The sequence below is a fragment of the Gobio gobio genome, assembly GCF_949357685.1.
Source record: "Gobio gobio genome assembly, chromosome: 8".
In the NCBI taxonomy this organism is placed as follows: Eukaryota; Metazoa; Chordata; class Actinopteri; order Cypriniformes; family Gobionidae; genus Gobio; species Gobio gobio.
In genome coordinates, this window is record NC_137114.1 from 13251842 (window position 1) to 13274071 (window position 22230).

The 22230-nt window shown below is 41.5% G+C and overlaps 1 protein-coding gene across 10 annotated transcripts in view; it reads right to left on the bottom strand.

Moving 5' to 3' along the window:
• sh3bgr (SH3 domain binding glutamate-rich protein) overlaps window positions 1-22230 on the bottom strand; it is a 39549-nt gene that overhangs the window by 11131 nt on the left and 6188 nt on the right. Inside the window, exons 3-10 of one of the 10 annotated variants that reach the window (XM_079824424.1) lie at window positions 16974-17054; window positions 14455-14532; window positions 10059-10202; window positions 9693-9719; window positions 8362-8379; window positions 7595-7621; window positions 4595-4621; window positions 2365-2388 (exon numbers count right to left, since the gene is read on the bottom strand). In XM_079824424.1, the coding sequence (XP_079680550.1) occupies window positions 2365-2388; window positions 4595-4621; window positions 7595-7621; window positions 8362-8379; window positions 9693-9719; window positions 10059-10202; window positions 14455-14532; window positions 16974-17054 (426 nt within the window). Of the gene's footprint in view, window positions 1-2364; window positions 2389-4594; window positions 4622-7594; window positions 7622-8361; window positions 8380-9681; window positions 9720-10058; window positions 10203-14454; window positions 14533-16973; window positions 17055-22230 lie in introns of all 10 variants that reach the window. The other 9 variants (XM_079824427.1, XM_079824425.1, XM_079824418.1 and 6 more) reach the window with 9 other exon arrangements.

Consider the following 22230-nt stretch of genomic DNA (forward strand, 5'->3'; position numbering starts at 1 on the left):
TAACTGCTCCTTCACCTCTCTAGGGTCTTACTGCCCCTTGTATGCTTGGGCAGTATGGAGATGGACTACATCTTAGAAAAACAAGTAGTTGTCCACTCCTTGTATATGCTGAGGTTCTAATTACTGTGGTTTTAGCACCTCGCTGCTTTTGTAGGCTGCTCCCTAAGAGCCTTCTCCAATATTGCTGAGGTGCTAGTAAGGGATACCAAGGCATATGTACTAGCCTGGACTTCCTTTCTTAGACGTAAATATTTTATGGAGCATAGAAGCTTGAGGGTTTTACCCTAGCACCTATGAATATTGTCTTTAGGGATTAGCACCGCTATATAGTTTTTTGCAAGTCCCATAGTATGTGCCCCTGGGGTTGAAGCACTCTTGACTCTGGCTGAGTTTCGTAGAGTCGTTTAGTGCTATGCCCACTTTGTGAATATCCACAGCTTAGTGAGACAGGAATTCGTTCAGCATGGTGTAGTGGGTATTGCTTACCCATAGCGTCAATGCACTACAAGTAACGTGAGTTACGTAATCTGATTACTTTTTTCAAGTAACGATTAAAGTAATACATTACTTGGAGTGAAGTGCAGAGGCATTGTGTGAGTGAAATTTCGCTTGATGCCAGTGTGCAGTCCTAGCAAACGGTTCCACTCATGTACTGCTCACGTAAAACAATGTTTGCTCATCCAGCTCTGACATGAAAGGACTGTACTATACATCTTTCTGTTCATAATGAATTTCTTCAATAAATGTCTCAATTACAGTAGGCCTATAGATAACAGTTATGATACACTATATTGCCAAAAGTATTGGGTCACTTCCAAATCACTGAATTCAGGTGTTCCAATCACTTCATGGCCACAGGTGTATTAAATCAAGCACTAGGCATGCAGACGCTTCTACAAACATTAGTGAGAGAATGGGTCGCTCTCAGGAGCTCAGTGAACTCAAGTGTGGTACTGTGATTGGTTGCCACCTGTGCAATAAGTCCATTCGTGAAATTTCCTCACCACTAAATATTCCACGGTCAACTGTTAGTGGTATTATAACAAAGTGAAGCAATTGGGAACAACAGCAACTCAGCCACGAAGGCACACAGTGCACAGAAGTCGCCAACTTTTTGCAGAGTCAATAGCTACAGACATCAAAACTTTGTGTGGCCTTCAGATGAGCTCAAGAACAGTGTGTAGAGCTTCATGGAATGGGTTTCCAAGGCTGAGCAGCTCATCCAAGCCTTACATCACCAAGAACAATGCAAAGCATCGGATGCAGTGGGGTAAAGCACGCCACCACTGGACTCTAGAGCAGAGATGTGTTCTCTGGAGTGACCAATCACGCTTCTCTGTTTGGAAATCCAATGGACGAGTCTTGGTTTGGCAGTTGCCAGGAGAATGGTACTTGCCTGACTGTTTTTCAGGGGCTGGGCTTGGCCCCTTAGTTCCAGTGAAAGGAACACTTAATGCTTCAGCAAACTAAGACATTTTGGACAATTTCATGCAAGCAAGGCCTTCTCGCCCAACATCAGTGCCTGACCTCACAAATGCGCTTCTAGAAGAATGGTCACAAATTCCCATAAACACACTCCTAAACCTTGTTGAAAGCCTTCCCAGAAGAGTTGAAGCTGTTATAGCTGCAAAGGGTGGGCCAACTCCATATTAAACCCTACAGATTAATAATGGGCTGTCATTAAAATTCATGTGAATGTAAAGGCCGGCGTCCCAAAACTTTTGTCAATATAGTGTATTTGCTTTAAAGCAATATTGTATAAAGTGGTATGAATAAACGTGACGCGACGTGATGCAGAGCTCGTGCAAACATAATCCACATTGACATCCACATGATAAGATGCTTTCTTTTCTGACGTTTTCTCATCCCTGTAATTTTTGTTGTGTGTTTATTTTGTTATTAATACTCAACTAAACGCTGCAGCACGGGCGGCATCTGGATTCTCACTAACACTACTTCAAACTTCTTTTTACCACGAAGCAAAGAACGAAAAAGAACTTCACTGTGAGTATTTCAAAAAATATTATCTTTGCTAACTGCTGTCCACCAATGAATAAGGCTGTGTGGTAACAGACGCCGGCCACGCTGATGACGTTCCCCATAGTGTCAACACCTAGACGCAGCGTCTCATTCCCCTTATCAGGGAACCAGGTTGCATATGCAACCTGAGATGATTTACATGGTTTTGAAAATAATTTTTTACTCACTTGGGACCCCCTTGGAAATGTGCCCCAAGTGGGCCCTGGACCCCTGGTTGAGAACCACTGATCTAGTCAATCTGAAAGACAACTGACTACATGCACCAGTGCCCCTGGACTCCACCGACCACAACATGCTGAAACGGGCTAAAATGTGCTAGAGTACCTCTGAGGCATGTTCCTCTTCCTCCTGCGATAAAGGAATTTGGTATTAAAACAGAAGAATGCATCAATGTATTTGCGTGAAATAAACAACTACTGAAGGAGGAGAAGGTTATGCTACACCCATATAGTTCTCTGAGCTAGTAAAGCTACAAGAGGATGAGCAGTGGAAGAGAGTTTGAGTGGATATATGTGTGTGTTTCCACAACAAAGAAAGATTATAGAAGTGACAACCACAGGGGAAAAAAACTTCTATGATTTCAGCTCCTGTAACATAAATGAGAGATGGAATGACGAGAAGAAAAGAAGAGAAAAGAGGGAAGCATGAAGCAGCAGGTGATGATCATAGAGAGGAGTTTACAGCAACTGAATGTGGATAATAAAATTATGAAATTGCTGAGGTGTGTGTACGCTTATGTCACAAAAATAAAAATATCACTAGAGTCATGGCGCGTGGTTAGTGCACGTGGATTTGAATCTGGCCCTCAACACTGATCAACGTGATCATCACATTAGTATTCAAAAGGTATTCATACGTAAAGTCTAGTGTATTTGTCTTAGTAGCATTTATTTTTTTCAGAATCTGTTAATTTGTTGGTAATGTATGTTTTAGTGTAAATGTAGTAAAAACTTTTTCTTTTTAAATGCATATTATATACCTATAACAAAAAATATCAGAAGAGAAAAATGTTTAGTGAACTTAATTTTAGGCCGTGTTTCAGATTTGGGCCTGTATTTCTCTTTAGGTAAATAAAACTAAACCAAAAAGAAAAATAATGAAAGACGTCGTCAAACTAAATGTTGTTATGCTAAATGATGAATTATTACAATAGATCATAACTAATGTATTTATTTGATAAACTATACAGTGAACACAGAAATAAATAATTAATTAAAAGGAATTACTATCTTAATAAAAAATAATACTGACCACAATATTGACAAGTTCAACCATTATACATTGGATACGAAATTAACACATAATACACTGGCTATTATAAAATTAATTGTAATCATTTAATACATTTCATTATTAATACATTAAATTGACGTTCTCAGGACAATGCATTGTGATGCTTTTTTAGACACCTACTTCCTAACTAAAATTAGCTAAATTTATGCCATGTTATATTATTCACTAAGGGATTTATGAATTACTTAAAGGGTTAGTTCACCCAAAAATGAAAATTCTGTCATTAATTACTCATCCTCATGTCGTTCGACACCCGTCAGACCTCCGTTCATCTTCAGAACACAAATGAAGATATTTTAGTTTAAAGCTGATGGCTGAGAAAGGCTTCAGATAGGCCTCCATTGGCATTCAGTACATTCACACTTCCAAGACCCATAAAAGGCACTTAAAACGTTGTTACAAAGTCCATCTCACCACAGTGACTCTACAATAATTTTACGAAGCGACGACAATAGTTTTTGTGCGCAAAAAAAAATCAAAATAACACCTTTATTCAACTTGTTCTTGTCTTCCGTGTGTGCCTCCACGACGCATGCGCGAGAATATGACGCAGATCCGGCGTTCGGGAATCCATGAAATGCACAATTAAGCCCCATTTTGAGAACTACGCCGAGACCTAAAGCACGATCAATGTAGAATTCAACAGCTTAGACACGCGCGTCTTCCTCTGCTTGTAAACAAATCGCTTCTGGGTCATGTGTCCGAACGCCGGATCTGCGTCATATTCTCGCACATGCGTCGTGGAGGCACACGGAAGACAAGAACAAGCTGGATAAAGGTGTTTTTTTTTTTTGCGCACAAAAACTATTGTCGTCTGTCACTGTGGTGAGATGGACTTTGTAACAACATTTTAAGTGCCTTTTATGGGTCTTGGAAGTGTAAATGTACTGAATGCCAATGGAGGCCTATCTGAAGCCTTTCTCAGCCATCAGCTTTACACTAAAATATCTTCATTTGTGTTCTGAAGATGAACGGAGGTCTTACGGGTGTCGAACGACATGAGGGTGAGTAATTAATGACAGAATTTTCATTTTTGGGTGAACTAACCCTTTAAGTATCCGATATTTATGTATTGTATGTTAAATTTGGTCCAAGACATGGGAGGACTGACAACACAAGTGCTAGTGAACAGATATCAAGTGCAGTTAGAAGAAAGAAAAGAAAAACACACACACAGAGGGGAAAGGAAAAAAGAGAAAGAGAAGGGAAATAGAGACAAAAAGCTCAAAGAAAAGGGGAAAAAAAACATATATCAATCTACCTCAAGCTCTCGGAGTTCTTCTTCCTCCTATAGGGGAGAACAGACTGAATCAGATGAGAGGAATGTGAGAGCTTAAGCAGAAGAGAGCAACTTGAGAGACGCATGCAGAAACGGATGGAGAGAGGAGAAAGAGACTGGCAGGAGGCAGCTGTAGTAGGAAAGTCAAACAGGAGGTTAAAAGGAAGAATAAAGGAGGAAAATCAGTTGCGAAATGAGGGGATAAAACAAGTACAACAAAAGAGACAGAGATATACTGCGCATCAAACCCAAGTTACCTCAGACACCAAATCATCTTCTGCCTATAAAAAAAACAGGAGGGAGAGAGAAGAAGGAATGTGTGCAATACGCTTCAGACAGTCAGTGTCTTATATAGAGGGTATGCATGTGACGTCGCTGCGGTTACACCAACTGAGTGGCAAAAACACTGAGAGGCAGCATTGGTTTTCAGCGTGAATGCCGTGAAAAAAACACACAAAACCAGGCCCATGGACATCCCTGTGCCCCCGTCCGCACTGAGGAAGCTGCCCATAACTGCTGGTCTAGGATATGTTTTCTTCGTAATAACAGCATATTATTCGCGAAAAATGGTTTGCAAAAGATCCAGTGCGTATCTGCACTCGTCTATTCAATTTCCAACGTGTTTTTGCTTTGGTGAGTAAGATAGGCAATCACAGACACGTTTGTTGATTTCTTGAACGCAATGGCCAATCACAGGTGTTGAAGTTAGAATCCCCTCACCGCTCTGAGTTTGTGTCCAGTGCTGAGTTTTTTCTCCTCTCTAGTGTAGACATTATGTAAATAAGAGATTCATTGTGTCGTCGGAACTTAGGGAGATCGCGTTCATTGAATGAGTGACAGCTTTAGTGATAATAAAAGGGAACGCTCTTTGCACGCTGTCTAGCTAGGTGATATAAAAAATAATGAATAGGCCTGTAATATATTCAGAATTTGAATAAACATTTTGTTTTCCATTCTTGACAAGCGGAAAATATGTTCCGGCGGGAAAGTGATGTCGATGCATACCCTCTATTGACAGTGTCAGTATACTTATATTGATAAAAATATTTACCAAATATTTGTGGTCTCTGTTTATTTTATGCTTATAAAAGCAGGATGTTTTTCATCTAATATTAATATTTAATCTGATATTTATATATTATCTTTATTTTATGTTTAGCTTTATTTCAGCAATTGCGATAAATGGGAAAAAAGTGGGCCCTATTTTATCGATCTGAGCTCATGTTCTGAAGCGCAGGTGCACTTAGAGCGTGTCCGAATCCACTTTTGCTAGTTTTAACGATGGGAAAAAGGGTCTGCGTGCCCGGCACATGGTCCAAAAGGGTTGTACCAAGTCTCTTAATGAGTCATGGGTGTGTTTTAGGCGTAACGTGCAATAAACCAATCAGAGTCTCATCTCCCATTCCCTTTAAAAGCCAGTTGCGCTCGCACCATGGTGGATTCGCTATTTACATGGCAGAATTTGCAAGAGGAAACACTGAACGCTTCTCCAGAGAGGAATCCTTATATTTTGAATATTAATATTTAATACGCTTTTGTGCTGCTGCGCGTCCCTGTGTGTTTAACAGGCAGAGTGTAGGCACATTGTGCACCCGCCCATAGGCACATATTACTAACACGCCCTTTAAATAACACAAAAAATACTGCACTATTGACTTTAGAGCAGTCGTTTTCAGTTCCTCAAAATAGCAACACGCCAACAATGCGCCTGAACACACCTTTTTTTCAGACCACCAGCACACCCATGGGCAAACAGATGGGCACGAGTGCATTTACTATTTAAACAACGTGGTGCTGTACGTAAAAATTATAACTGCGTCGGGCTGAAACTAGCAAAAAACACTTGCGTCCCGCCTGGCACCGCATTGCGCCGGGTGTATGATAGGGCCCTTCATCTGCAATTGTTATTTCAAGGACATATTTGTACTTGATCGAACCCAAAAATATGACTTAATTTGTAGTCATTTGTCAGGTTGATGTAGTCAGATTAAGTGACATTATTGACTTGTATGAAACTTAGATGTTACTACATAAAGCACATTATTTAGGTTATCTGACAAAAAAACTGTAAAACAACAACAACAAAAACATTTATTGTGAGTTTCCTTGTAATTCCTGTGTAAATACATTTATACTGGTCCCACTTTATATTAGGTGGCCTTATCTAATATATACTTGCATCAAAAACACTTTTGCTGATATCGAGGTGGGATACGGGTAAGGTTAGGGACAGGTGTGGTGGTCTGGGATAGTTTAAGGGTAGGGTTAGGTGTAAGGGAAGTGTCAACTGTGTCATTATAATTGTAACTACAGAAATTAATTACAGATGTAATTACATGCAGGTACTTTTTTTTAAATACCTGCATGTAAAGTAAGTACAATGTAAAAACACGTATGCACATAATAAGTGCATTGTATCAAATTATTAATTTAAATGTTAGTACATAGTAGTTAAGGCCACCTAATATAAAGTGGGTCCCATTAAATTAATATTTTCAAACCATATTTGACGTGTCCTTCATGTGGTGAAAAGTGCATATAATTTAGTATAAGTTATGATAGTTAGGATAATGAAGTTGGTATGGGCGAGACCATATGGAAACGATCATTCATAATTCAGTTAAAAATAAACTGATTATATATGGAATAATCAGTTCCAAAACCACATTTAATTTTTCAGAAGAAATGTGTTTTGATATTGATGGAGGACTTAAAAGGCTTTTAAAAACAGAAAATGCATCCATGAAACCTGTAAGGAAAAGGAGGAAGGAAAATGAAAAACAGGCAAAACCCAATGCAAGCGAGTCGCCTTCCAAGTGAGTAAATGACTGTGAGGAGGAGATGAGAGTCACACAAAGCACATGGATGCAAAATTTTGCTAAAAATAATCATGGAAATGTTGTCAGCGAGATGAGAAGGAATGTATGGGAGAGAATATAGAGTTACAGATCTAGAACCTGTTCGTTCTAGAATAACAATCACCTCTGAGACCAGATGGTTGTCCTCTTCCTGAAACAGTGAATAGTGAACATTAGCTTTTTAAAGGATCTTTTTGACAAACATTTTTGTGAATAAATAAATGAGCAGGTATGAATGCATTTGTGATGAGAAATAATGAGAAAAAAAAACAGGGTTCCCACATTTTTCCAAATCGTTCATCATTAATTAAAATAATTTTTAAAAATCATATTATAAACTGTAATAAGACCCTCATCACTGGAAAGATTATAATATTTCACCCTCTACACAAACTCTCACAATGAGAAATATCATTTAAATATTTTAGAAGCAGAAACAAAACTATAATAAATATATGCACTAAAGGAATTTCTGTTACTTCTTCCTGGAAACCATAATTTCCATGATATTTCCATGTTTTCCATGACCATGGGAACCATGAACAAACAAACAAAAAAAGGCTGGACAAATGTAATACATTGACAAAATTAGAAGTCATAGCAATTAGCAGTTCTTGTTTTTAGATGAATGACTTCCACAGTTTGGCAGAGAAAATACAGCGCTCTAAAGACAACTGTTCCTCCACCCTGTGATACACACATTTGTTTCTTTATTCCCCACTTTCATTTGGGTTATTTCCAAAGGAAACATGCCACAGTACAATATAAACCATTTCTATGAATGATGTCACAGCCTAACATGAATCATCTTGATGTGTAAAGACTAAGGCTATTGTTGTTAAAATTGCAAAATGCTTATATAGAAACTAAAAGTATAGATGTCAGTCTTACCTTGTCCTCTTCTCCTTCCTGTGAGTCATAGAAAAAGAGAAAAGGTTCATTCAGAATAGTAATGAATATAATTATAAAACAATCAGGTTTAAACATTGCTTAGTTTTATTACCATTGCAATTACTTTTAATAGTACGATTAAACGTTTGTAATAGTTGTTGGATAACACAATAAAACCACATTGGAATACATTTAGGCAAATATATCTATATATGTCCTTCTATCTGTCATTCTATCTACACTATATATTACAAGTATTGGGACACCTCTCTAAATCATTGAATCGAGGTTTTCAATCACTTCCATGGCCACAGGTGTATAAAATCAAGCACTAGGCATGCAGACGCTTCTACAAACATTAGTGAGAGAATGGGTCGCTCTCAGGAGCTCAGTGAACTCAAGTGTGGTACCATGATGGGTTGCCACCTGTGCAATAAGTCCATTCGTGAAATTTCCTCACCACTAAATATTCCACGGTCAACTGTTAGTGGTATTATAACAAAGTGGAAGCAGTTGGGAACAACAGCAACTCAGCCACGAAGTGGTAATCACAGAGCGGGGTCAGCGCATGCTGAGGCTCACAGTGCGCAGAAGTCGCCAACTTCTGTCAATAGCTACAGACCTCCAAACTTCTGTGACCTTCAGATTAGCTCAAGAACAGTGTGTAGAGCTTCATGGAATGGGTTTCCATGGTCGAGCGGCTCATCCAAACCTTCAAGTCCAATGTAAAGCGTGGGATGCAGTGGGGTAAAGCACACCACCACTGGAGCAGTGGAGACGTGTTGGAGTAACCAATCACCCTTTTCTGTCTGGCAATCCGATGGATGAGTCTGGGTTTGGCAGTTGCCAGGAGAACGGTACTTGCCTGACTGCATTGTGCCAAGTGTAAAGTTTGGTGGAGGGGGGATTATGGTGTGGGGGTTGTTTTTCAGGGGTTGGACTTGGCCTCTTCGTTCCAGTGAAAGGAACTCTTAATGCTTCAGCATACCAAGACATTTTGGACAATTTCATGCTCCCAACTTTGTGGGAACAGTTTGGGGATGACCCCTTCCTGTTCCAACATGACTGCGCTCCAGTGCACAAAGCAAAGTCCATAAAGACATGGATGAGTGAGTTTGGTGTGGAGGAACTTGACTGGCCTGCACAGAGTCCTGACCTCATCCCGATAGAACACCTTTGGGGTGAATTAGAGCGGAGACTGAGAGCCAGGCCTTCTCATCCAACATCAGTGCCTGACCTCACAAATCTGATTCTAGAAGAATAATCAAAAGTCTGTCTGTCTATCTACAACGATTAAGACATGCAAAATTGTTTAAGAACTTTTTCCTTACCTGCTCTTCTTCTTCAGCTTCCTTTCTCTAACAAAAACAAAGTTAATATAATATTAAACAAGCTGATAAAATGAGGCAAAGAAACAAATACTGAATAAAAACCAACAATCTTCATTGACACAACAGTCACAGTCAACAAGAAAAACCCTAGTAGGAATCAAACTAGAAGAGAGGAGATGGTAAAGCAGGACGTTAGATGTTAATTCAGATGCATAGATTACAGGACCTGTATGAAAAAACCCTTGAGGTTAATAGATGGAGCAAAGATATTATGGATTATTTGGAAGAGGAATGAGCAGGTATGGGAAAGCAGAAGATGTTTGAGAAGGAACGAGGGTAAATTAGGAGTTTTTATCAGTCAGTTACACTCTCTTCGTCTTCTTCTGCGGGTTCCTCCTCTTCCTCATCCTCTTTTTGAGTGTCCATCTGCACGTTCTTGCCCGGATCATCGTCCTCCAGCTCTGCTGTGTGTGCATCTCCGTTCTGCTCAGCCTCCTTGATTTCCTTTTTCTAGAAGAGCAAACAACGCATCCCAGGAAAGGGGAAACTGTTATGACACTACAGGACTGACAAAGGCACAGACAAAAGGCATCAGAGGATCCTGGGTAGTTTTACAACAGGTCCCTCGGGATGAAAACAGGCATGAGTAAATGAACTGGGTTTTTTGAAGAACAATCACCAATGGAATTTGAGGAAGAGTACTAAGAAAGAAAAGAGGGTTTGTTTGTTAGACAATGCTCCCAAACAAAATGGATATAAGTTTGCAATGTTGAAAAATCCTCAAAGGACATCTATATTTTTCAAGACAAAACAACATTGGAAGAAAAATATTTTCCTCAAACAAACATAAGTCAATATAGTTATAATTACATAGTTGTAAATACAAAATAAGTTTGTAAGTACATGTAATTACATAGGGTTGTAATCGCATAGTCATTTCTATGTAACTTTGAAATGATTGTGAACATAAACATCAATCAGAAATAAACATAAACATCAAATCTAAACAAGATTTCCGCATTTCTTTTGAGTATCTGAAACAGTAAAAAAGCATGCCTGATTAAACGTGGTTAATATTAAAAACCCTACACAAATGCAGTGGATTAAGAAGACAGCATGCACATTTTTAAAGTAACACTTTCCAATAATGCTTCATTTGGTAACATTAGTAAACTACATTAATATGCACTAACGATAAACAATACTTCTACAGCATTTATTAACAAATATTTATTAAAAATGTATTAATGGTAATTTCTTCGTTTACTAATACATTTTTTAAATCAAAAGTTGTATCTGTTAAGAATGCATTGTGCACAAAAACGATGAACAATTGTATTTTATTAAAGGCACAATATGTAAGATTTTTGGATTCAAATATCCAAAAAACACTAGAACAATGTTATATATTTTGTTGACTTGTGTACTTACATTATCTCAAATGTTAAATGCAGCGAAATATGCAATTTTATCCAGGACATGGACCGTGTCTGTGCGTCACCTATCAATGTCATCATACCCGCGGTACCCTCGGTTTCCAGTTTTATTTTGTAGAAACCATGGAAACACCAAAGACACTTTAATATATGATGTGTTTCATTAGACAGGTGAGCAACTGTTAACTAAATAAAGGTTAAATAAAAAAATAAAAAATCTGGTTTTCTTGATTTACCGCGAGTACCATGTTTTACCATGCCTAATATCGATCTACTGCAGTGTGCATAGTCTCTCATAGTAGCCGCCAAGCGAATGCACACTCAAATGTACATAATATAATAAAACAGCGCTGCGTTACCCCACATATGCATGAGCGGAAGCGCTCGTGTGCGGCATAATAAAAACTCAGCAAAATCAAGGCGTCATCAAGCTATGCCTTTTTTTATATGGGACCTCTAGCGGCGAAAAATTACATATTGTGGCTTTAACTAACACTATAACAAAGGGTAATAAATGCTGTAAAAAAAAAAATAGCTTAAAGTTAGTTCATGTTAACTAAAGTTAACAAATGAGCCCTTTAATAAAGTGTTATTGTGAAATAATCCGTGAGGAATTATCATTTCAGAAATATAAGCTCTCATAAAAGTCTTAAATTATGGCAGTATAATCAAATAAAAGGACATGTTAAAAATTGAGGCTGTAACAACATTGTGGAATACAATGGACCCTTTTCACAGACTGTACAGTTATCAACATCGCAACTCTAAAGGAAAGTTTTTAATATGTTCATTTTAAACAAATTTAATACACATTTATAACACTATGCGTTGTGTTATATTACCTTGGCAGTAAATGACAAAAGAAGAATTAACGCTGCTGCGAGGAGGGTGTTTCTAATACAATGCTAATTTCACATCTTTCTCTCTTCTGACCATCAATCTCACTATATTGTTATATCCTCTTTTGGAAAGTCGTGGAATCACAATCACAACATTTTTCATTTGCTTTTAGAGCAGATGCAAATACAAAAATTATATTTGCTGTCATCTCCCGTTCAACATGCAAGTTCACCCAACTATGACGACTTCCGCTTCTGAGAACCGCGGAAATGTGAAAAGGGTCCATACACAAATGTAAGTCATGCAGGAATTACTTGCAAATGTACCCTGAACAGTCTACATACTGCTGAAGTAGTGTGAGTAGTATACTAATTTGAACATGGCGTGAGTGTTAAGTTACACTCTCAGAAAAAAAAAAATGGTACAAAAGTTGTCACTGGGATGTAGGGTTGGGTATTGAGAACCGGTTCCAAAATTCGATAAGACACGTGCATTTCGATTCTTCTTAACAATCTTTGTGTGCATTTTACTATGATTTTAAACCATTCAAGCGCAAGAAGAATTGTGTGCTGTTTTATTTGTTGCTCACACATCCAAAATGACGTGCGCACAGAAAGCCAGCTCTACTGTATAATGTGCGATCCTAAACTAAGTTCTCTTCCACGTCTTTTTACGCTTGGATGGACAAATACACAAAAATATGACAAAATATCCTCATAAACACAGTCGGTTATGTCTTAAGTGAACGTAAACAGAAAAAAACCGGCAGTATATTGGATGCGTGCAGCTCTTAAAGTGACAGCAGCCTAATATTCCCGCTGACGTCTCTATAATAACGTTAATCAAACAACAAAAGACAAAGATAAAATTCACTCGCTGTTCGTGACGGAATCACTTTTGTAAATATATTTGCAATGTATATTTTATTCATAAAGTGCAGTGTTATTTTACATTTGATTAGTATCTGTACCTGAACATCTTAAAACACTGTTTATTTCAATTGCATCTTTGTTCAGTTGTATTTATGTGTGCAATTGCTAATTTGTTTATTTGTTCGTTTTTAGTGTTTACGTGTGTGTTTAATATTGCTTGACATTGATATTATTTAGACTAGTTGTTTTTGCTGTGGTATTTTTAAACCATAGGCAAAAGTTCCTTGAGTACGTGTTCTTTAGCCTGTTGATTTTTGTTCGTGGTATTCAGCTACAATTACATTTTTTTTCCCAATAAGACTTAAAATAAATGTGAATGATATCTAAGTTGTTGGGGGTTTTTTTCCCTTATTGGAATCGAAATTAGGAATCAATAAGCAGAATCGGAATTGTTCAAATCAAATGATACCCAACCCCACTGGGATGGTACCCTTTCAAAAGGTTCTAATATATACCATTTAGGAACTACGGGACTAATATGTACCTTTAAGGTACTAATAAGCACCCGAAGTGGGGCGATACTCACCGGTACACAATACCAACATTTCTACATTTTACTCTTAAGCGTACCTGCACTTTTTCTTGCGTACCGCTACTTCTCGCTTTTATAACAGATCAATTATCTGTGCATTATGACTGTGACTGAAGCCCAATTGTTTATTATGTGGAGCGCGAGTCAATGTCTTCACCAGCGCGCCCCAAAAGTGTTAAGATTTGCACAAGCCGTTCCTATGATGATGATGAAATGTCCGACCCATGTGAATGCTATTGAGAATGTAGTAAAACACTACAGAGAAAGTCGAAAATGTTCTAAAACAGCCACTAAAATGTCTGATGAAAAGAGGGGAAAACATCATCCTGCAAGCTTTTTAAACTCATGATGACCACATTTACTAGAATTTATCACGTTCTATTGTATTTATTGTGGTACATTTTAACTAGTTGTAGTTTTATAATAGATAATCAGTTAAGGGAATAGATTTTTCAGTAAAGATGTATATTACACCTGTGGCATGATGTAGTTATAGTTTCTAACTGTGTTGCTATTTTTCATAACAAATGCTATAGATAAAAAAAAAAAAGTTAACATGCATGGTAATGAGGAGCCGTCAATGGTCTTGCCTTGTAAATAATCTTTTATTGTAACAAATGCTATAGTTAAACAATTACAAGAACTATATGTTAGTTTTAAGGCTGAGTACAAGTTAGAAAAAGCTTTAAAATATGGACCTTCTTGAATTATTGACTAAACAAACCCCCGTAATAACCCTTTTACCCTTTAGTGAGTAACGCCACTTTATTTTTTCCACTTCAAGCACTGCCCTTTAGGGGTAAATAAGGTACAATGATGTTCCTTTTGAAAGGGTGATGGCTTTTGTACCTTTTTTTACTCTGAGAGTGTAGGTTGTGATTGACTGGTGAACAAAAACTTGTCCAGTTGAACAAAAAGCAGACGAAAAGCATACAAAAAGACGTGTCTGGAAATGCACTGAAAGTGAATTTCGGTTAAATACATATAAACCAAAGAGTAAAAGAAATTCAATCGGGTATTACTGTTGTGTCATCACCAAGATGTTCCTCTGTGCCAGATCCATTATGAAGCTTTTGTGAATTTTCAGCTTGTTGTGCCTCCTACACCAAGAGAGATTTTTATTAAAGCACTGGAGAATCAATTCAATCGCTGTCAGCAAGGGAAAATTCACCAAAAATGCTAAAAAGAAGAGAGGAAGAAGACCGGATTCTACAGTTTCAAACACACTTTCAGGATTAAATGTCATTCTACTGACATTTATCCATCCACCACCAAAGACTCTCCTGGTAATGTTTCAGAGGATCCCAAGGAGCCTGGGATATCTTTACTGGCTGTTGTATTACGCTAGGACCCGGTTTCACAGACAGGGTTTAGATTAACTCAGGATTAGGCCTTAGTTCAACAAGGGCATTTAAGTAGCTTTTATAAATGTGCCTTAGAAAAAAAAACAATACTGTGGTGCATCTTGAAACAAAACAATGGCACTGACATATTTTAATCATATGCGCACCACTTCTGTATTCTGCATTACTTAAACATTTGAAAAAAACATCTGAAGATAGCTGAGGCCTAAAACGGTACCAAAGCCGTGTTTTGGTTGTTGGCAGGACCGGGAACAAGTGAAAAAGATTTGGTTGTTATTTGGCCCAGTTGTTAAGACATTATTTCTGGTATCACTTTAAGATATTGCAGGCTAAAGGGCAATTCACACAGCACCGACAGGCCGACGCTGACAGTCACCAGTTTACAGTACGTCATTCCTAGACCGACAAACGGAAATTCAACACGTTCAATCGGCAAAAAACGAGAGCCGACCGATGCTGACAGGAGTAACACACTGATTCAACAAAACCTGACGAAGTGTCTGTTGCCATCTGTCGATGCAGTGTGAATTGGCCTTAAAGGGATTACCTTAAAGGGTTAGTTCACCCAAAAATGAAAATTCTGTCATTAATTACTCACCCTCATGTCGTTCGACACCCGTCAGACCTCCGTTCATCTTCAGAACACAAATGAAGATATTTTAGTTGAAATCCGATGGCTCGGAAAGGCCTCCATTGGCACAATGGCACTTTACACTCTCAAGACCCATAAAAGGTACTAAAGACGTCATTAAAAAAAAACTAAATAACGACTTATATAGTGATGACTGATTTCAAAACGAAGCGAAATAAATCAGCGGGTCGAATCATGATTCGGATCGCGTGTCAAACCGCCAAACTGCTGAAATTGCGTGACTTTGGCGATTCAAACCCCTGAATCGACTCACTGATTCATAACGCTTCGAAGCTTCATGATACCTTGTTTTGAAATTGGTCATCACTGTATAAGGCGTTATTTCGGGGGGGTTTTTGCGCACAAAAACTACTCTCGTCACTCCATAAAGTTATTGTAGAACCACTGTAGTGAGATGGACTTTGTAACGACGTCTTTAGTACCTTTTAAGGGTCTTGAGAGTGAAAAGTGCCATTGTGCCAATGGAGGCCTTTCAGAGCCATCAGATTTCAACTAAAATATCTTCATTTGTGTTCTGAAGATGAAAGGAGGTCTTACGGGTGTCGAACGACATGAGGGCAAGTAATTAATGACAGAATTTTCATTTTTGGGTGAACTAACCCTTTAAAGTTCACCCAAAAATTTAAATTAGCACATGATTTAATCTTTCAGACGAATGCAATCGGAGTTATATTAAAAAAGTCCTGGCTCTTCCAAGCTTTATAATGGAAGTGACTTGTTGGGTCATTCTTGAAGTCCATAAAAGTGCATCTATCCATCATATAACTGCTCCACATGAGTTTATAAAGACCTTCTGAAGCGAAGTGGCGTTTTTGTGTAAGAAAAATATCCATATTTTCAAACTTTATAGACTAAAATAGCTAGCTTCCGGCGGTCAGCGGTATGCAAGTCGATTTGCGCTAAAAGAGTAACCCCTGACGCATCGCAAGCTTTGACGCCTCTCGCGGATAGGGCTGGGCAACAAACTCAAGCCCCTCTTCTCTTATATCGAAATTCTTTGCCATTCCTCTTTAAAAAAATTTATTTTAGACTTCTAATTCATGACCGGTGTTTTGTTTTACTCTATCCTCTGTGCTTCTGCGTTCGTCAATACGCATGTATCAAGGGCTCAAGGGTCAAGGGTTACTCTTTCGCCGCAAGTCGACCTGCTACCGCTGACCGCCGGAAGTTAGTTATTTTAGTCTATAGAGTTTTAAATATGGATATTTTTCTTACACAAACGCACCACTTCGCTTCAGAAGGCCTTTATTAACCCCTCGGAGCCGTGTGGAGCAGTTATATGATGGATAGATGCACTTTTATGAACTTCAAAAATGATCCAACAAGTCACTGCCATTATAAAGCTGGGAAGAGCCAGGACATTGTTAATATAACTCTGATTGTATTCGTCTGAAAGAAGAATGCATTTATGAGTCAGGGTCAAGTAAATCATGGGCTAATTTTCATTTTTGGGTGAACTAACCCTTTAAAATGGTTTCTATCAATCAAGAAAAGGAAGCACGCAGAAAGAAACCAAAAATACAACCTTAGATCCTGGTGGAGGTGTCAGACCCAAAAATTCATAGACTGCGTTGTCCTCTTTGGCTTCAAAGAATGTTTCGTAGTCCTGCAATTTAGGATATGAAACTATCATTAGCATTTTATGTGTCATTTCTCTGGAATTCAAAAGGAGCTATCAAGCAGAGGGTCCAGACTGTTTTTATTTTCTCTATTAGTGGATGGGACCGCATCTGCTAAACATACCATAAAATGAATGTGGTAGAAGTAAGTTGTCCATATGACTTACACATTTATTTTCAAATATTATGAAGCCGTACAATAACTTTTAGAGGATAATGGATCAAAATGTTTAGTATTCCAAAGCAATCCCACAACAATTCATAACTATTGTACATTTTGGTGAATTAGTGGATAATTCAAATGGATTCATAATTCACATGAATTAGTTTAAGTTCTTCAAAGATCACAATTTGTTCACTACATAAACTGCAAACAAGTACATTTAACAAAAAAACAGCAAACACAACAGAATTAAAATCTGAGTTCACCCAAAAATGAAAATGAATTTACTCATCCTCAAGTTGTTCCAAATCTGTATGAGTTTCTTTCTTCTGCTGAACACAAAAGAAGATATTTTGAAGAATGTGGGTAACCAAACAGTTGCTGTTCCCTATTGACTTCCATAGTAGGAAAAAAAATACAATGGAAGTCGATGGAGACCAGAATGCAACATTTTTCAAAGCATCTTCTTTTGTGTTCAACGGAACAAAGAAACTCATACAGGTTTAAAACGATATGAAGGTGAGTAAATGATAATATCATTTTCATTTTTGGGTCAACTATCCCATTAATTTATAATGTAATTTATAATAGTTAACCACAAACATTATTTTACTCAAAAAACGTTTGCGATTTTACAGCCCCATAGGAAACTCCCAAGGAAACGATACTCGGTTACTTAACGTAACCTCGGTTCCCTCTAGAAGAGGGAACGAGTATTGCGTAAGTTTCCTTACGCATCGGGAAAGTATTCTTTCTTCGAGATTTCTGAAAAACCCCAAATTATCCTTAATTTTGTAACATTGTCAACGCAGTGCGGCAGCCTTGCAGACCATAGCAGGCTATTCCAGCGTGCTATTGGCTGCTCTGCTGGCAACTGCAGCAGCCTATCGGTGAGCCCGCGTGACGTGGCGACCAATGAGGGCGCTTCGCGCCCACCTGGCTTCATTTGCCTCCAGGTGGGGCGTGGCCACGTGTATAGCGGGGCTCACGGGCTGCGTATTTGGTTTTCGTAGTTCTGAAGCGTAAAAGCCCGCGGGGCGCACGGCAAGGAACGCAATACTCGTTCCCTCTTCTAGAGAGAACCAAGGTTATGTTAAGTAACCGAGTATCGTTCTCTTACGAGAGGTTCTCTCGTATTGCGTAAGTTTCCTTACGCATCGGGAACACATTGTCAACGCCGTGCGTGCCTCGCGTACAGCATATGTATCCCAGGGAACCGGGGACCATAACACTGCTCGGGCAGGGTGGCCGGTAAGGAAAACGGGCCACCACATATACAGACACTTCATTCGAACTGACGGGTGGTTACAACGGGTGGTTACAACACCCTGTCCCATGAATGAGGGAACGGCACCTGCCGGTCTCCTTCAAATTCGTCACACATTGTCTCATGAATGAGGGAACGGCAACGCCGGTCGCCTTCAAATTCACAATATCTTGTTATATGAGTGAGGTAACGGCACCGCCGGTCACCTTCAAACTCACAACAGCTTGTCTCGTAAATGAGGGAACGGCACCACCGGTCTCCTTCAAATTCACATAAGCCTAGTACCGAACTTACTACCAGTATGTGAGCTATGTCTGCGCAGAATCACTGGGCAGAACCAACAGCCCTATTGAACTGATAACACTTTCGCCTGTAAGGCAGGAACTTCCAGATTGTAAAATCTCACGAACGTAGATGGGGAGGCCCAGCCTGCTGCCATACAGATATCGTGGATGGAAATCCCTCTGGGCCAAGCCCACGAAGAGGCCATGCCTCTGGTGGAGTGTGCTCTGACACCTAGCGGGCACTGCAGGTGTTTGGAAGCGTAAGCTGCTGCAATCGCGTCCACTATCCACCTGGACAGGGTCTGTTTCGAGGAGGCGAGACCTTTAGTGCGCCCTCCAAACGAAACAAATAGCTGCTCAGAGCGCCTGAAGGCGGCGGAGCGTGTGACGTAAATCCTCAATGCCCTGACAGGGCAGAGGACATTGCCACCGTCCCCCTCATCGGATGCTGGCAGAGCCGAGAGGGAGACAATCTGCGCCCTGAAGGGAGTGCCTATCGCTTTGGGGACATAACCATGCCTCGGCCTAAGAATGACCTTGGAGTCATTCGGGCCGAACTCCATACACGTCGGGCTCACTGAGAGCGCGTGTAGATCCCCCACGCGTTTTACTGAAGCCAGAGCTATCAGGAACGCGGTTTTTAGCGAAAGGAACCTTGGTTCCACAGTCTCGAGCGGTTCAAAGGGATGAGCCTTCAGGGCCTCTAGGACCAAGGCCAGATCCCATATAGGAACCGATGGGGGCCGCGGGGGATTCATCCGTCTGGCTCCTCTGAGGAAACGGATGATGAGCTCGTTCCTTCCTAGCGTGCTACCTAGCGTCGTCTGAGCGAACGCTGCTATAGCCGCCACATACACTTTGAGCGTGGAAGGGGACCTGCCCAGTTCCAAAAGCTCCTGGAGGAAGGAGAGCACCCGCTGGACCCCACATTGCTGTGGGTCCAATCCCTTGGAAACACACCACTCAGTGAACACCGACCACTTACAACTATATAACCGCCTCGTCGAGGGGGCTCTAGAGTGTGAAATCGTGTTCATAACCCCTTCGGGCAGGTCAACGGGTATCCGTTGGTCACCCATACATGCAGAGACCATCGCTCTGGATGGGGATGCCAAACTGACCCTCCTGCTTGAGAGAGGAGGTCTGCTCTCAGTGGAACTGGCCAGGGGGGTGAGTGCGACAGCTTCACCAGCTCTGGGTACCAAATCTGGTTCTCCCAGCGCGGCGCTATAAGGAGCACCGGGCGGCGCGTCTCCCTGAATTTCGCTATGACCTGGGGCAATAGGGAAATCGGCGGGAAAGCATACAGCGGGAGGCTGGGCCAAGGTTGGGACAGCGCATCCTCGCTTTTGGACAGAAACCTCGGGCAGCGGGCGTTCTCTTTTGTTGCAAAGAGGTCGAGCTCCGCTCTGCCGACTAGGCGCCATACCAGCTGGACTGTCTGAGGGTGCAGGGACCATTCTCCTGGGAGAATGAGGCCCCTGGACAGCTTGTCCGGGCCCACATTGAGGTGGCCCGGTACGTGCGCAGCTCTCAGCGAGTGTGTGCCCACACGAGCAGGCGTTCTGTCAGATTGCCCAGACACCTGGACCTGACACGGCCCTGCCGGTTCACGTAGGACACCACTGTGGTGTTGTCCGACCGGACCAACACGTGGTGTCCTCGTATAAGCGGGAGAAACTGCTTGAGCGCGTTCTCTACCGCTATCATCTCCAAACAGTTTATGTGTAGGAGCTTTTCTCTGCTCGACCAGAGGCCCGAAGCTGATCTGCCCTCGAAAACGGCGCCCCAACCCGAGGTGGAGGCGTCCGTCGAGATGACCTTGCGGTGTGAGATGGCTCCCAATCGTCACTCCCCGCTGGTACCAGTCGGCTACTAACCAGGGCTCTAGGGCTGAAACGCAGCCCTGAGTCACTCTGATCCTGAAGCCTCCGGATGCCCAGGCTCTGTGAGGCACTCGGGCGTTGCGCATTAAGCCCAGCTGGAGCACAGCTGCAGCTGAGGCCATACGTCCCAGCATCCTCTGAAAGAGCTTGAGAGGTGCGATTTTGCCCGGCCGAAAGTACGCAGCCATGCGCCGAACTTGGCGCGCGCGTTGGGGTGACAGGCGGGCTGACATTGCCACAGTGTCCAGATTCAAACCCAGAAATGAGGTTGATTGCGTGGGCACTAATGAGCTCTTGGTCCAATTGACCGTGAGCCCCAGGCTGTCCAGATGGCTGAGCAGCATTGCCCTGTGGGCGAGGAGCTCGGCCTCTGACTGCGCCAGGATGAGCCAATCGTCCAGATAGTTCAATACTCGCATCCCTCGACTTCTCAGGGGAGCGAGGGCCGCGTCCATGCACTTCATAAATGTACGGGGTGCTAGTGACAGGCCGAACGGAAGGACGGTGTATTGATAAGCCTGGCCGTCGAAGGCGAATCGTAAGAATGGCCTGTGACGCGGCGTTATCTTGATTTGAAAATATGCATCTTTCAAATCTAGGGAGATTAGCCAGTCTCTCGGGCGAATATGCGCGAGGATCTGCTTGGTCGTGAGCATCTTGAACGATCTTCTCATAAGAGCTTTGTTCAGACGCCTCAGATCCAGAATCGGTCTGAGCGACCCATCCCTTTTTGGCACGAGAAAATACCGGCTGTAAAAGCCTGACTCGCTCATAGAATGGGGAACCGGTTCTATAGCCCCTTTGCACAGCAGCGTGGCTATCTCTGCTCGAAGTAGATGTGCTACTTCCTCGCTCACTCTCGTCTCCGTACGCGCACAGAAGCGCGGAGGGCGGCGAGCGAACTGCAGAGTGTAGCCGTGCTTCACTGTTTTCAGCACCCATTCTGATACACCTGGAATGGCTTCCCACGCTCTCGCATGTGCCACACGGGATAGAACGGCCTCCGGGCTCGAAACGCCGCGCTTCGCGGGTTTGACGGCCTGTATAGGAGGGGCGGGCGCAGTGCGCGCGCTCTCTGTGCTGTGGGCCGGCCGATCGCTCGCGATGGCTGGCCGCCCTACACACTGTATCTCTGCCGCTTCGAGCGGGGAGTGGCTTGTGTGTGGCCCTACACTCATCGCTCCGGCCACCCTGGGCGGAGAACAAATGGTGTGTGGCGCGGCGCGTAGCGCCTGAGGCATAATGTTCGCTAAAATGTGTGAGCGCGTTTGAGCGGGCACAACTCCTACGCGTGGAACATGACCGGTTAAAAGTGGCTGTGTGACAGCGCGTGTGGTGGTTAGGCGTGGACGCAAACAAGCGGACACGTGACATAACTCTAGCACTCGAGCGGCCGGTGGCCGTTTTATGTGAGTGAGAGACACGGGGTTTATAGTGCTTGTGTGCAGGGGTGAACACAGAAAAGTGGGCACATTTACTGCATTTGAAACACCTACGGCGTGAGCCGTGCAACCAGAAATAATGCAACTTTTGTGATTTCTCTGGTTCGCCGTAAAAACGGCG